At 40.3% G+C, this 16,559-nt stretch overlaps 1 protein-coding gene across 8 annotated transcripts in view; it reads right to left on the reverse strand.

Annotated features, from left to right (window-relative positions):
• Nucleotides 1-16,559, reverse strand: part of kiaa1109 (KIAA1109 ortholog) — a 527,093-nt gene that overhangs the window by 58,947 nt on the left and 451,587 nt on the right. For 7 of the 8 annotated variants that reach the window (XM_041196895.1, XM_041196846.1, XM_041196853.1 and 4 more), the window contains 3 exons: nt 15,973-16,134; nt 10,415-10,554; nt 7,155-7,359 (listed from right to left, as the gene is read on the reverse strand). In XM_041196895.1, the coding sequence (XP_041052829.1) occupies nt 7,155-7,359; nt 10,415-10,554; nt 15,973-16,134 (507 nt within the window). The remainder of the gene's footprint in view (nt 1-7,154; nt 7,360-10,414; nt 10,555-15,972; nt 16,135-16,559) is intronic. The other variant, XR_005944164.1, reaches the window with a different exon arrangement.

Raw genomic sequence — 16,559 nt, forward strand, 5'->3', positions numbered from 1 at the left:
ATCCAAATGCCTGGCTCTGTTTCTTTTTCTGCTTCACATATTTATTCAATTTTCTGTTGAAAGTTGTGATAGTTTTTGCCTCAGCCACTCCCTGGAATGAAATATTCTAAGCTCCAAAATATTAGATGTAAAGAAATTTCCCCCAAACCATTTCCTAACTTTCTAAGTGGCAGATTTAAATTGATGAACCTCAGCTCCATCACTGATTCCCCAATTAGAAGCTCTGTTCACTCTTTTAAAACCTTTCATAATTTTAATATTCTGTTAAATCTCCTCTTATCTTCTTTGCTCCAGTGAAACAGTCGCACTATTGCAGGTCTCTCTTCATAATTATAAATTCCTATTCTTGGCATCTTTCTGGTGAATCTACATTGTATTTTCCCTGTGTTCAAACTCACTTTCCCTGTAGTAAGCAAGTCCGCTTTGACATCCTTATCTCCTGGTCTCGCTTCAAAGCCTCGGGCTACTAATCTTGCTTTGGCTTTATATGTGCCATCTGGGAGTACCTTTTCTGTTCTGACCCATTTGTGAGATAAAGTTGGCTATCCTCTGTCAGGTATTTCAGAATATACTCCAAATTACTTCCACCTTTCTCATTCTTTCCATTTGGCTTCCTTTATCAGCTTACTTTCCAATATATTAGCAGCTACTAGAATCTCTGTCATAAGGGCTTCTACTTCTATTGAGATGGCTAACTTGCTCTCTAGTCCTTCTTGTTAAGCTACGGCCTCTACTCACATTCCTCTCCCTTTCTGGACTGCTACTATATGATTGTCCTTCTATGCGAACATAACTCTGTTCGCAAGTCCATGATCTTTTTCTAGCATCACGACCACTTTCTGGTCCACTGTCAGAAATCATACTGTGCTTTCTAGGTTTCTACATCTTTACCTTGGTTTGCCAATCGATAGGTCTTGTCTCCTGTCCTTCATCCTGCACATTTAGCCAATGTTTGTATTTACCAGTGGCCTTTCCTGCTCTCCCTATGATGGTGGCATCCCTCCACACACTGGTCCCTTGTGGCATGGATGTTACCTTTGTTTCTACTTTGGGTAGTCACCCTTTTGGACAAATAGTGTTGTTCTTTACCTCAGTATTACTTTGTTCATAGTTAGTCAACCCTGGATCTGCCGTCGTCTGCTCCTCATTACTACCCAGTGTATGTGTATGTGAAGTGCATGGTGCCTCCTCCTGTTCTATAACCTGTTCAGAACCTGTAAAGGTATAGTCAATGCCAATTAACCGTGAAGAATGTACCCTAGCAGTTTGATTAACGTGTTGCACAATTACTATTTTCCCATCACTCCCTATAACTGTGCTGGGTCCTTTCCACTCTTTCTGGCCTTCCCATTTATAACATACCATGTCTCCTTGTCTAAACTGTATTCATGATGGTCTTATGCGGTGGCGTAAGGCCCGCCGAATTTTCTCCGAAACCTCAGTTTTAATGAAAGCTTTTCTGCCCACATGCAAAGCGTTCAGATGAGCAGAAAAAGTGGAGCTAATGCTAGTCCCTTCTAGAGCAGGGGAGCGTCTGACAACACCAAAGGTAACTTCGGATTTCTTCTGTACACCAAGTAATACGGATTGTACCCCCCCAACCATTTGCAGAGAGTTCTTTGCGTGTACCACCCATGCTAGCACCATTTACAGTTTACAACCTGGTTGATCAGCTCATATTTTATTTAACATGTCATCTATTACCACATGGTTTCTTTCACAAAGACCATTACTAAACAGGCTCTCAGCTGCAGAGTGCATAACTATGATGCTTAAATTTTCGCACATATCTTGAAATTCCTCATTGGCGAATTCCCCACCATTATCTGTGAGGAACTTCATTGGTGTTCCTAACCCTGTTCCCACCCATTTCTCCATGACCTTATCTACAATGGTCTTTTTGTCTTTACTATGTATCACAGTGGATAGACTAAATCTGGTTGCCATATCTATGAAGTGTAGTAAAAAATACCCCTATCCTTGTCCCAAACTTTCAAGTCCATTGCCACTGCATCGTTAAATTCCCTGGCTAGTGGCCAGATCACAACAGGTTGCGGTGGTGTCTTGCAATACTTAAGGCAAATTTCACACTGAGCAGTGATTTGTTCAATAAGATCACCATATCCTTTATCGACCATCCTGCATCTCGAAGCAGAGTCTTCAGTTTCTGTGGCGCTGGATGTGCAAACTGTCTATGTAATTTCCAAATGATCTTTTTGTCCACCAAATTCTCATTCTCAGCAGTTAACAAAACTTCATGGACTTTTTGATGAGAAATCTCTGGGTTCCTTAGTGGCAAGCAGTAATGGTCTGACCGAGCAAAATGTAGATCCACATTTTTCCTAAACACAACTGCTCTATCATTCTTAATATCTAGCGTCATCTGAGCCTGCTTCATTGCAGATCGACTCAACAATAGCGGTATTTCTCTAGAAATCACATCAGTACTGCTAAACAGATTGATCTCTGCTATCTTACAAAGGAGGACCAACCGTTTGGAGAATGTTAATGTATTGCCATCTCTGAACCTGAAGCAGGTAGAGCTTTCATACTCCTTGACCTTCCGCCGGTCTGCCTCATCGAGAGACTCCAGATAGCAGTCAAGCCAATCCATGCCGCACGCCATAGAAGTGCAACCACTGTCCAGAACTGCACAGTTGAAGGAATCTACCATCAAGATACTCATCTCCAGATTCAAACTCTCAGTGATCAATAAAATTCCATCATGGCAGTCACCATCATCATTTACAGTTTCAGATGAATCCGTCTCGTGGGTCACTTCAAAAACATGATTTCTTTGCTGTGGGCAGTTCATTGCATAATGGTACTGGGAATCACACCGAAAACACCGATTAACCATTCCCCATGCATTTCCTGGGTTTAAACATCTATGGTCATCATCCCAGGAACGCTTTTTGTCCCGACTCTCAAATTGGCTAGGGTTACGACCATTTTCAGACCCCTTGTCATTAACCCCATTTTTGTATTGGAATCTTCGTCTAATAGTTGGTTGACCATGAAATTCAGTCACCATTGAATCCTCTATCCTTTGTTTTACAGCATAGTTGTTCGCATTTGTTAAAAAAGTGACAGGGAATGACCGTTTCCCTAGAATTTTTTTTTTTAGGGCAGCAGCCATTTGATCTGAGAGAGATTCTTTCCCCCGGAACTGAACCCCATTAGTACTAAAAGACTATCAACGTGGGAAATTTGAGCACAGTCCAGTAATTTAAATGCCAGTACCGATTTTGGAATTTCAAGTTCAAATCGCTGTAGTCTCCTGTATCATTAATCAAAATCCATGATATATTCTTCCATGGACTGATCAACCGATTTCTTAAACCTATCAAAGATTGTCCAAGCTTCATACGCTTCCAATAACTCATCCTTTTTGTAGAACTTATCCAAAAATTGTATCAGTTTAATCCCTCTTCATGATTCAAATAATCCACTTTCCACTCTGAAAATACTTTACTCCTTATCTTACTTTTGGCTGGTAATGATAATGCCAAAGCCATACCTTGCTTCTTCCAGGATACATTTTACATTTCAACTTCAGCCTTCCATTGCTGATAAGGTTTGGAGTCAGAAAAATTTTGTGGATACTCCAACCTTGCAATTTTGCACCGTCCTTCCACCATTCCGTAACTTAAATCGTTAGCAACAGTACACTTCTTTTCCCTTAGAGGACTGAGACAGAAAGCTTCATGTACAGCAATCCATCAGCAAAGCTTAGAGTTCATCCTCTGCTACAATGTTATTCACAATAAGAGGTTATGGTGGAAGAATTCATCCAGGCTGGTCTCTTAGTTAAAGCTAGTTTATTTCCAAAACAACTCCTCAGCGCTACTAACTTCCTATTAGCTTCCACACAGAGTATTCCAGCTGTACCTTTTTATACTATTCAGTTGGGATAATTAATGCCCATCATCTGTTTAACTAGCAATTGGTTTTAAAAAGATGATTGCCATATTAACAAAATTGACATAATTCTTGCAGGTTTCTCCATTTACATTATGGAATGGCATATTCTTCAATTATTCTGCCTGAATGAACTTAAAATCCTGAGGTTTAGAATCAACAGGAAACCTCCTCTCCTTTTTGGCGACTACAAAATACTGATGTTAAAATACAAAATTTTCCTCACTTAAGAAACAATTCCTAACCCTGCCGCCACATTGATTTTCAGAAATCCAGGTCTACTAGAGTATCCTTGTCCTCAACATTATAAAGTCTGATTTTGAAGCCCAATCTAAACAAATCTGGTTTTAAACTCACCAAATTAGTTTTATCCTATCAGGCTTTGGCCACAATTCTCTTAACGCGAGTGAGGCTCTGAGAAAGGAACATTGTCCAATGCCTCAAGCTCATTTTCATAATGCTCTCACCTTCAGGAAATAATAGTCTGATATTTTGTAAACAATCTGATCACATAACTCTGGATACCAAACAGAGCAAGTTAATTACACTGCTATCCAAATCAGAGAGTGGACGCCAATGATATCAATCAATTATCTAGGCTGGGTTACCACAGGAAGTGGAACGTCAAAAAGCAACGTATGGCATGAGCTTTTTTATGTTAGAAGACATAATTGTCCCTGTCCTTCAACAGATTCATCATGGAGTGATCATGAAGCAACACCTCATTATTTCATTTCTGAACGCTGGTGCTGATTTGGTATGCTCATCATCAAGTTTGACCTAAGTTGGTGTGTATTCCTAAAGTGAGATGGCAGATTTGGCCAGTGTTACAGATTGTTTCACTGGGGCAAAAAGATAACTACTTCAACTGAAGTTAAAAAGTGCAGCAACAGGGCTGAAAATGCCTGCAAAAATAACCCTGGAACCGACTGATTATTTAATGCTGGAAAATTATTACTGTCAGCGGCTTGAAAAGAATTAGAAGAAAAGCATCTCATAACACAGGCTGGCTTTTGAAGCAGAACCAGCACCAAAAATTAAAAGAAATGAGAAAAGTCTGTCATATTCTTTACAAAAACAGAATTACCTGGAAAAACTCAGCAGGTCTGGCAGCATCGGCGGAGAAGAAAAGAGTTGACGTTTCGAGTCCTCATGACCCTTCGACAGAACTTGAGTTCGAGTCCAAGAAAGAGTTGAAATATAAGCTGGTTTAAGGTGTGTGTGGGGGGTGGGGTGGGGTTGGGGGCGCAGAGAGAGAGAGAAAGAGAAGTGGAGGGGGTTGGTGTGGTTGTAGGGACAAACAAGCAGTGATAGAAGCAGATCATCAAAAGATGTCACCAACAATAGAACAAAAGAACACATAGGTGTTAAAGTTGGTGATATTATCTAAACGAATGTGCTAATTAAGAATGGATGGTAGGGCACTCAAGGTATAGCTCTAGTGGGGGTGGGGAGAGCATAAAAGATTAAAAAATATTTAAAAATAATGGAAATAGGTGGGAAAAGAAAAATCTATATAATTTATTGGAAAAAAACAAAAGGAAGGGGGAAACAGAAAGGGGGTGGGGATGGAAGAGGGAGCACACGACCTAAAGTTGTTGAATTCAATATTCAGTCCGGAAGGCTGTAAAGTGCCTAGTCGGAAGATGAAGTGTTGTTCCTCCAGTTTGCGTTGGGCTTCACTGGAACAATGCAGCAAGCCAAGGACAGACACGTGGACAAGAGAGCAGGGTGGAGTGTTAAAATGGCAAGCGACAGGGAGGTTTGGGTCATTCTTGCGGACAGACTGCAGGTGTTCTGCAAAGCGGTCGCCCAGTTTACGTTTGGTCTCTCCAATGTAGAGGAGACCACATTGGGAGCAACGAATGCAGTAGACTAAGTTGGGGGAAATGCAAGTGAAATGCTGCTTCACTTGAAAGGAGTGTTTGGGTCCTTGGACGGTGAGGAGAGAGGAAGTGAAGGGGCAGGTATTGCATCTTTTGCGTGTGCATGGGGTGGTGCCATAGGAGGGGGTTGAGGAGTAGGGGGTGATGGAGGAGTGGACCAGGGTGTCCCAGAGGGAGCGATCCCTACGGAATGCCGATAGTGGGGGTGAAGGGAAGATGTGTTTGGTGGTGGCATCATGCTGGAGTTGGCGGAAATGGCGGAGGGTGATCCTTTGAATGCGGAGGCTGGTGGGGTGATAAGTGAGGACAAGGGGGACCCTATCATGTTTCTGGGATGGAAAAGGCGTGAGGGCGGATGCGCGACAGATGGGCCGGACACGGTCATATTCTTTGTTGGGCATAAAAGAAAATAAAGAAAGATTTGGCTGCAGCAGTTGAGACAGTAGAAAAGTATCTGCTTTGAAATACAGAACATTCAAAGAAGTCAGCCAGGGTCTTTGGACTAGTTTGGAGTGATACCTCATGTCATAAGTTTAAATTGATATCTTGCATCTGGGTACTTAAGTGTGAAATGAAGCCAGCTGCTGTTGATCATCTTTAATGAAGAGCAGTTAGCCTGCCATGCGAGATTCTTGGTCAGGACTTTGCAGTACTCCACAGCTTCATGAATTACAATAGTACAGATCTCCTCTGCAAATGGAGAATGATTAACATGTGCCATTGTTAACCATTATAAAAGAGACTTTGCAGTGAGAAGTAGGCACACCCATCTTACTGATATCTGTAAGTAAACAGTTGTTTCCTTAATAGCATTATTATAACAGTTTTTACTTGCAATACTTTCATATTATGAGTATTACAGATGGACTGCAGTGGTTCAGGATGGCAGCACACCGCCACCTTCTCAAGGGTAATTAGGTATCAGCAATAAATGCTGTCCTAGCCAGCATTCCATGAATGAATAAAAAAAATTATATAATATAATAATTCAGATGTGGGGGCGAGGTAGTGAAAATGGGTTCTTCAACCAAATAAGTTTAAGAACCACTGGGTTAATCAGCAAACACAACCTCTAACTGAGGCTGAAAATACATACACTGTTATTGAATTATGTCACATTTTCACAAAATAGTGAAAGCAAGCAATGTTAAGAGTAGGAAGAAAAGAAGTGCAAGTGGCCACAAAAGAGAGTAAGAGGTCCTCTTTCATATATTGTAAAAAGGGGAAAGGCACAAGAAATGAACCAAGGATGTTAATACAGTTTCTTCACTTTATTGTTCAGCTCCTCTTATAACATGCAAAGATGAACTAATGAGTAACTGCTCTTGCACTACTTTACCTACATACCTGTTTTGTTAGCAGCAGTTTTTAATACTGTTTGAGCAAGCAGTGAAGTGGCGGTGGCAGACACCTGAGCTCCATCAAATGCATGCGAGAAACCTAAGCTTTCCAGGTCACTTCTATTCGATGAGAACACTAAGTCCAGTGAAGGCAGTTTTAACATGCATTCCACCCTTGATACAGGTAAACAGCTGAACTTAATCTGTGAAGGCTACAGAGTACAAAGAAAAAAGGATTTTGGAGGTGTGTGAATCAGTTAAACATATTTGATTCATACAAAATAAAACTATAACATAAGTTTACCCAAATTAAACAATTAAAGCTAAATATACTGATTAACTGCAGACCTTGTGCGGTGCTACTTATAGGTAATTCAGAACCTGAGGTATGTTCTCTGATGCTCAGCATGGGACTGCAGCAACCAAATGCAAAAGTGGTTTACCGGTCATTGTAATAAGACAAACTTAATAAAGAAACATAATCCATGACTGACAAGGTAAAAACTATTATACACTTTATCACCATTAAAAAACATATATTGGCATGAATTTTGCAGTCAACGTCGAAGCAACTGGACTCACCACTGACCTCGAAGAAAGATGCCTACAAAGATCTAGTGATCTCTGGAGGACGGACTTCCCCTTTCCCAATGTCAGTTTAAATCTGGTGCTCAGCCAAGGGGATCTTCAAGTGTCCAGCAAGTGATGTCACCAAGCAAAGTAAGCAGCCAGTCATACTGATGTATTCTCACAGACAGCAAAACAGCAAGTCAAAAACCACTTTGAATCCCTTCACTTTTAATTTTTAAACTTAGAGTGAAATCCAGTCCCAAATGTCATTTTACTCTCCCAAAGTCCAGGTAAGATTTTCAACATCAGGACTGAAGCAGATTTCCAGCCCCAGGCCCACAAGGAGGGGCAAAGTAATAGGAGAAACAATAATACAGGCAACAGTATAGTTATCAGTAATGATTTAGGGCTCCCATCCTTGCAGAAAACTGCTCCATCTCCAACCTCCATTCCTTTCTAAAGTCCCTGAACCTCCCAAATCTATGCCCTTTTTTCCAGAACTTCTCAGGAGCATTGTACAACAAAATTTGACGCTGAGCCACATAGAGGCAATATTAGGGCATTTATCAAAACGCTTAGTCAAACATGTAGGTTTTACAAAGCATCTTAAAAAGGAAAGAGAGATAGAGAGATGGCAAGGTTGAGAGGTGCAGGGGTTTAGGGAGGGAATTCCAGAGCTTGGGGCCTAGGCAACAGAAGCAGGGCTACCAATGGGGAGTAATTAAAATCAGGGATGTTCAGCGGGCCAGAATTAGTTAAGCACAAATATTTCAGAGGATTGAGAGGCTGGAGAAGATTATGGAGATAAGGAGATTAGGAGGAGTGAGGTCATGGAAGGATTTGAAAAGAACGTTGAGAATTTTAATGAAGGCATTGCTTAACTTGGATGCAATGGAGGCAAGTGAGCACAGGGATGACTGGTAAACGTTAAGGACATAATCAAAACTCTGCTGCCTATCTCAAATTTACAATTGTGGGATGCCAGTCAGGAATGCATTGCATAACTAAGTCTAGAAGTAGCAATGGCATGTATGAGTGTTTCAGCAGCAGATGAGCTAAGGCAAGAGTCTGGCGATATTACAGAGGTGGAAATAGCAAGTCTTAGTGATGGTGTAGATGTGGGTCAGAAGCTCATTTTATGGTCAAACATAATACCAAGGTTGTGAACGGTGTGATTCAGAAAGTTGCTAGGGAGAGGGATGGAGTCAGTAACTAGGGAACGAAGGGGGATCAAAGACAATGGGCAGAATTTTGCCCTTGGTTGGGTGCTTGGCGGGGGCGGTCAGGAAGCTGACCGCTGCCTGCAATCGGCTCCACACTGCAATTTTACGCAATTAAGGCCCGCCCTGCGTGGATTGAGAGTGGCAGTGCTGAGCGCTGCCTGTGCAGGCAGGGGGAGGAGGGAGAGTGGTCCTGGTGCGCAGTTTGCGCATGTGTGTGAAAGTTCACTTCAATCTCCCTGCAGCATGGAGCGCTTTTTAAAAAAATTAATAAAGACAGTAAAAATGTAATAAAACATGTCCCCTCGTGTGACTCCATCACATAGGATGGGACGTATTTTTAATTGCAAAATAAGGTTTTTATTTAATGTGTATTAGCTTTAGGAAATCTCATCCCGCTCTTGGATGAGGTTTCCTAAAAAACGTAAGGGCTGCTTGGCAGCATAAAGTTCAAGTTAACGAGGTTGTTAATGGCCTTAATAAGCCTTTTATCGCCGGGCGCACAGCCAACTCTGGCGTGCGCCCGCTGAACGAAACATCGCAAAACTGCGCAATGATGTTGGACGCAAGCCCGACACCATCGCGTCATTTCACGCTTGGGTGTGTCGGGTGCACACCCCCATGTCCAGCGTAAAATTCTGGCCAATGGCTTTAATCTTCTCACTGTTTAGTTAGAAGAAATTCCTGCTCATCAAGTACAGGAAGGTAAGCTTGCAATCCAATAACTAAGCAACAGTGGAAGAGTTGAGAGAGGTGGTGGTAGTGAGGTAGAGCTGGGTGCCTGTAGGGCACAGGTGAAAACGCACACTGTATTTTTGCATGATGTTGGCGGGGGGGTGGCAGCATGTAGATTGGGGGCAGGGAACACTAAGGATACATCCTTATCATTACCAGAGATAATGGTGAGGGAGCAGGAAGAGAAGCCATTGCAGTGATATGCTGGCTACAGTTAAACAAGTAAAAATGGAACCAGTAAAGTGGAGTCCCACCCAGATGGATGACAGTGGAAAGGCATTAATGAAGAATGTTATGGTCAACCACGTTAAATGCTACAGAGAGGTCAAGAAGGGATAACATCACAGTTACGGAAAATCTCATTGTCCAAACAAAATTTATAAGGCTTTAATTTCAGTTGAGTCAGAAATAAAAATGGCATCTCTCGAACCAGTTCGAAAAAAATAATTCAGTAATTATGATAGGCTTCAATTGCAGCCATTCATGTGGTTGATTTCCTATCAGTGTTTATATGACCTTTGCCAATCTTTATTTCAGTGAATCAGTATGTTAAAAGGCTTACACGAGCCAATGGGTTGATACACTCTAGCCAAGATTTGTAATCATAGATGTCAAACTTACCCATTATTTATCTTCTTTTGTTGTTATATTAAAATGCTTTCAAATTTAATGTTTAACAAAGTTGTATTCCTAACCAATCTTTATATTTGCTCCAGGAAAAGTGGAAGTGATATATTCTTACCTGCACCCTCACATAAACTACAACATCCACTGGAAATGAGGAATACGATGAAGTAGATGATGATACTAGAGATGTCGTTGATTCCTCCATTGCGTCCTGAACTTCAAACTGACCCACATCTTCATCTTGGGAGCTGAGAGCTGTTAGAGGGAAAGTACATTAATCAGCAATACAAACTATATTGCTTTCTTCAATCTCATTTTATACCTCAAATTAATTTTTGCTTAGTAGTACAGAACTTGAATATTGCTGAAGAGAGACATCCTTTCTCCATGGCAATGCCTCAGCTAATCAGAGGTAACTTTCCAACTAATCAGCACCCTTTTCTCCTATAGTATAAATAATTATGATCTTTTCAAATTTGGCATTGTGTTGGTCCTGATAAGCCTAAGACAAAAAATTTCAGCAACGTCTCTTTCTTCAGCAATATACAAACTAATATCTACAATTTACATTTTTTCACAGAATATCAATTTAAACCTTTGGTCTGCTCTGATCTTTAATGTCAAATAAAGCAAAGAATTTATTACACAATGTTGAAGTCAGTTTATAATTTGTTAAAAGTTATAATTAGAGGTATAGGTGTAATATTTATCTACATAAGAAAATGCAGTAAATATCATAAATAATTCTCAGCACATCAATCCAGATTTCAAGTACAGAAATAAGAACAATGATGGAAAGAGGAAGGCACAGAGAGGCACAGTTTACTGAATTATTGTGTGCGGTGTGAGAAAAAAAATGATCTCTCTAGGTCAGTTCATCACTAAACAAAGCACCCAGCATGCGAGGCCACAATACTTCGGTCAACGTGATCTTTAAGATCCATCACATTTTGAAAATGTGTGGAAGAAGGTACTAAGATAAACAATAAAGATCATTGACAATTACCTTCCCTTTTCCATGACTCTATCTGGATATGACTACCCTGGCAGAAATGTCTGTCCAAAGAAGTTAGTCAATTAGCCATATTTGGTAAATAATTTTACACAAGAGTATTCTTATTCTAAAGACAGGTGGTAACTTGTCAGAAATAGATGGATAATTTTGAACTATTTTAAAAAAACCCAAAAAAGACCCACTAATGAATGTATCTTCCATTTAGTAGCCTTTGCTTCGCTCTGCAATATTACATCTCAAGAAATGCTCAACATTTTTTTCTTTGCAGAAAACAGCTCTCAACAGGTGTGAAAGTCTTTTGCCAGCAGTTAAAAGTCATTATCTTTCGTAAGAACATACAGATTCTAAGCAAGAATAAAGATTGGAGAAGTGATATGTGAATTGCATTTGCTCTGCCTTCTTTAGGTTGGAAGTTGCAAAATTTAATACGTACTAGCAGTATAACAATAATCTGCATGCACTGATCCCATGTCATTTACCTTTCCCTTTTTAATATCTTTATATTCCAACTGAGCGGAGTGAAATTTTGCATTCATGATGTGAATGAAATTCTCCCATTTCAGACATCTAGGACAAGTTTAGCTCAGTTAGATGCATAGCAAATTCTGCCTTAACAATGTACCTCAACCTAACCTTTACACTTACTGAACTATCATAGCCTTTTTCCATTTCCCCAGTGTAGCCCTTCCATATCCTCTTATAGAGATCACCAATAAGCACCAAATAAGGGACAGTTTTTTGCTTTTGCTCTGGATGAACCTTTCAAATTACAAAAAGCTTTTACAGCCAATGGGCTGTATTCTATCAGTCCCAACTGGATGTGGAATCCAAGTTCCATAGGTGAAAGGCAAGTGTATAACCAATTACATAAAAACAAATTCTGGTCAGTAACTGTCAGATCTATGCCATTGGTCTTACTGGTGAGAGACTCTAAAGGCGGTGCAGAAACAGAGGGACCTTGGTGTATATGTACACAGGTCATTGAAGACAGCAGGGCATGTTGAGAGAGCACTGAGTACAAGAGTAAGGAGGTCATGTTGAACTTGTATAAGACACTAGTTGGGCCTCATCTGAGTACTGCAACCAGTTCTGGGCACCATACTTGTGAAAGGATCTGAAGGAGATTCACAAGAATGATTCCAGGGATAATGAACTGCAGCTATGAGGATAGATCGGAGACATTGGGACTCTTTTCCTGGGAGAAAAGAAGTATGAGAGGAGACTTTATAGAGGCATTCAAGATCCTGAAGGATACAGGCAGAGTAATAGTAAGAAACTGTTCCCACTCAAGAGAGCATCAAGAACTAGAGGGCACAGACTCAAAATAATTGGCAAAAGGAGTAAATGTGATGTGAGGAAAAATTTTTTCACACAGAGGGTGGTTGGAGTCTGGAATGAGCTTCCTGAAAGGGTAGTAGAGGCAGGTTCAACCGAGATATTCAAAAGGGAATTGGATTGCTACCTGAAAAGAAAGAATGTACAAGGTTATGGAGATAAGGCGGGGTGTGGGACTAGGTGGAATGCTCTTTCAGAGAGCCGGTGCAAACCCGATGGGCTGAATGGCCTCCTTCTGCACTGTGATTCTGTGAAATTCATGCCTTAATTTTCTTCATGGAGCCTACCTTGTTGCACTTCCAATTCAGCAAGCATACATATATATATGCCTCTTTCAATGGCAATACTATGCAGCATGCAACACACTACAATAAATTCTCTCAGGTTCACTCTGCTCACACTATGCCCGAGCAGTCCAAACTTTGGATACAATGGGCATAATTTTAACTTGTGCAGGGGGACAGGTTCTGAGCGAGGTGGTGGGGTGTTAATTCCGCAAAAAAACAGTAGCATATCTCAGAAACCGCCTGTACTACCCCCTTTAACCTGTAAGTTTGAAATCCATGTGGAGATGGTGTGTCAGTTATTTGCATATGTTAAGAGACAAATAATTGCAAATTTAACCTCACGTTTTGGTTTTAACAGCTAGCTCAAGGTGTGAAACTTGCCAGGGTCAACAAGGTGATATCATAGCAGAAATTGATGGCTCTCTGAATATGAGAGGCTAGAAAGCCTTTAAAGACTAAAACAGCACAGCTGCCTCCTTGCCTAGATTAAAGACTTGCTCACAGAACTTATTTGCAGAGTGTGCTTTCACTGCTTTACAGGGGATTTTCAGTATTCTGAAAGTCATTTCTGCAACCTTGGACTTAACTCACCTTAGCCTGCATTTGATATCTGCACTGTCAGCCTTCACTGCAGCATTAAAGCAGCTTATCTACCTTGGACCTCTGGTGAGGAACAGCACCAGGAACACCAAAAGCAGCTAGCAGCAACACCAACAGCAGCAGCAGCCTTCTCCCCAGCCAGCTGCTGTTCCACAGATCAGAAGGGATGGACACGGAGTTCCAGTTCATAGAAGGCAATCTCCCCAGCAGAAGGTATATGGGCAGAGGATCAGCTTTCTTGACATGAATGAGCAGCAATGCCTCAGGCTCAGACTTTCATGACAGGTCGTTGCTAACATCTGCAGCCTCAAGATCTTCTCCCCATGTGGGCCAGGTAGGCACACATTGCCATTGGACACCACAGCACTGAATTTCATTGCCTCTGGCTCCTTCCAAGAATCTGCTGGTAATATCAGCAGGATTTCAATAATCTACTGCCCACAAGTGTGCATCCCAGATGACTGATGCCATGTTTAACAGGACCATCTTTGCTACGGATGAGGTCAGTCAGAAACAGGGGGTTGGCACATTTGCTGCAGTGGCTGGATTCCCACGGGTGCAGGAATTGCACATTAACTGCACACGTGTGGCAATCAGGACACCCTCAGATCAACCAGCAGTTTTTTCCAGTCAAAAGGGATCCTACTCTATCAATGTTCAGTTGGTATGTGGATTCTATGCACTTGCAAGATGTGGTAGAAATTTTATGCAGGTGCAAGATATCCTGGAAGGTGCCATGAAGCCTTCATTCTGCGCTTGTCACATTTTCCACTTGGAAGAATTCATTGTCAGTCAAATTTAATGCAGTTATCACTTTTATTTTGATTGAGACAGCTATATGAAGGTTGTTAGCCTGCTTCTAGGAAGTGACACACAACTGAGATTTCATTTCAAGGTAAAGTACCGTTACACAATGCTCCTCATTGGGATCCCAGTACATAAGACAGACATAGTCACTCTAAGTGCTTCCTCCTATGAGTTCTCATGGATTCCTACTGTTACATTACTACATTTCCATATTATCGAGGATTGAGACACTTGATTGGATACTCATGATACAGAATTCATCAAAACACTCATTCTTTAGCATGATATGCTGTTGTGCTTACCACTGGAAATCTGCCGACTCTTTTCTACTCTAATGCTATCTTTATGTGGGAGAAATTAGCATGTGGAAAAGGATTAAAGCCTGAATAAATTTAAATGCTCCACATGAACTGCTGATCAACAAGCAGCTAAGAAGCATAAAACACATCAATCCGAGGACTATACATTAACATGTAACAGAAATATTTACTTACAGGGATATTTTTATTAGCATGGAGAAATAAATGAGCTAATGTTTAATTAATGCTAATGTGCAAAATTTCTACCCTTTAATGCACAGCTGGCAGGTGCCCTAGCTCTTACACAGATCAAAATAAACCCTCAAGTGAATGGGGAAGGAGGTAGGTGGTAAATTAAGTTTTCTTCATGTTTTTGTATATTTCACCATTGTAGCATAAGCACGTGTTTGAAGTCTGAAGCTTGAATAATGAATTTTAACATGAGTGCCTTCATTTCATCAATTCAAAATATTTCAAATATTAGGATGCTAGTAATGCTCTGCATGTTGAGCATTCAACAGGGCTACTTTAGGACAGATAGTTGAGAGGCACATAGGAGAATAATGACCAGCCTCCTAGTTTTCAGGTGGCTACGAAAAATTCCAATTCAAAATAGAGATGGGGATCAACAGCACTATTATTAAATATGCAAATAATACTATAATATATTCCAAGGTTTGGTAATAAAAAAAACAATAGGTTTCAGGCTAATTAGGTAAGTTAACTGGATAGATTCTTATGCAGCAGATAGTGGGGAAATGCTTATCTACATATATAAGGTCAAGAAACTCAAGATATGTGTACTCCATGCATGGGTGCCCAATAAAACTAATTTTGTGGTAATCACTGACCAGTCACTAAAGATTTGCAAGCAACATCTGGTAGCTGATTGGAAAGAAATGGCACTCTTACAAGTATTTCACGGTCAATAAGGGTGCAAGCTTAGATTATATAATATTTTGGCACATCCACACTTGAAATATTAAGGTTTTATTGAGGTGGTGGGGAGGGCATCAAATATGACAAACAAATATTTCTTATTTATGAGTACAGAGTTAGGAAGTTAGGGCTATTCATTTTGGAAAAAAATAGAAGGTCAAGAGGAATATAAGTAAAGTTTTAAAAATTATGTAAAGACTGAATGTAATTATTGAGATAAGTTATGCAAAATGCATAATAACAGTAGGACTAGAGGGCATGAATACAAAAAGAAAATAGAAAAAGACTCAAGTTAGATGTCAAGTTTTTTTCTCAGTAGGCTGAGAAAAATCTATTATTAACATTTAACATTAACATAACAGCAGAGAAGAAATTTTCTTTTGTGAGATACCTGTATAATGCCTTTCAATTGGAGTTATAGGAATAGTTTCCAGAGCTTTTTCTAGGAAGTCCAGTAGGCAAGGGCTAATCACCATTTCTTCAGGAAGAGATTGCAAAGCAACCCAAGCATAAAGTTTTGCTGTTTTCACACCTCCACTTCCTTTTCCTTTGGCTGCAAGGAATATTAATTGTCAACACAATCTGAAGTATGATTTTCTTTAATTATAATATCAATATATTTTTATAATTCTGATAATAGTAATAAAATTAAAACAGATGGAAAATTCTAATTCTGTTCTCCAATGATTTACAGCATGCAAGATACAAACTAAAATTTAAAGTATTGGCCACTACTGGAATTTCAAGCCTACCACAGGTAAAAAGAATGCTTATTCCAGCAGTATCATGGTATATGTTGACCTGTGGAATTTTTGAGATCATGAAACACAAGAAGAAACAAATCATCACCTCAGCTAGACCTGCAAGTTTCTGATGCAAATTTCGAGGCAAAGGTTTTTTTCCCCCTGCTGCCTTTCTGGTCAAATTTGCGGATTTTAGGTTGAGGACAGGCGCACCATACCCCAATATATATTTCAG

The sequence above is a fragment of the Carcharodon carcharias genome, chromosome 1 (genome assembly GCF_017639515.1).
Source record: "Carcharodon carcharias isolate sCarCar2 chromosome 1, sCarCar2.pri, whole genome shotgun sequence".
In the NCBI taxonomy this organism is placed as follows: Eukaryota; Metazoa; Chordata; class Chondrichthyes; order Lamniformes; family Lamnidae; genus Carcharodon; species Carcharodon carcharias.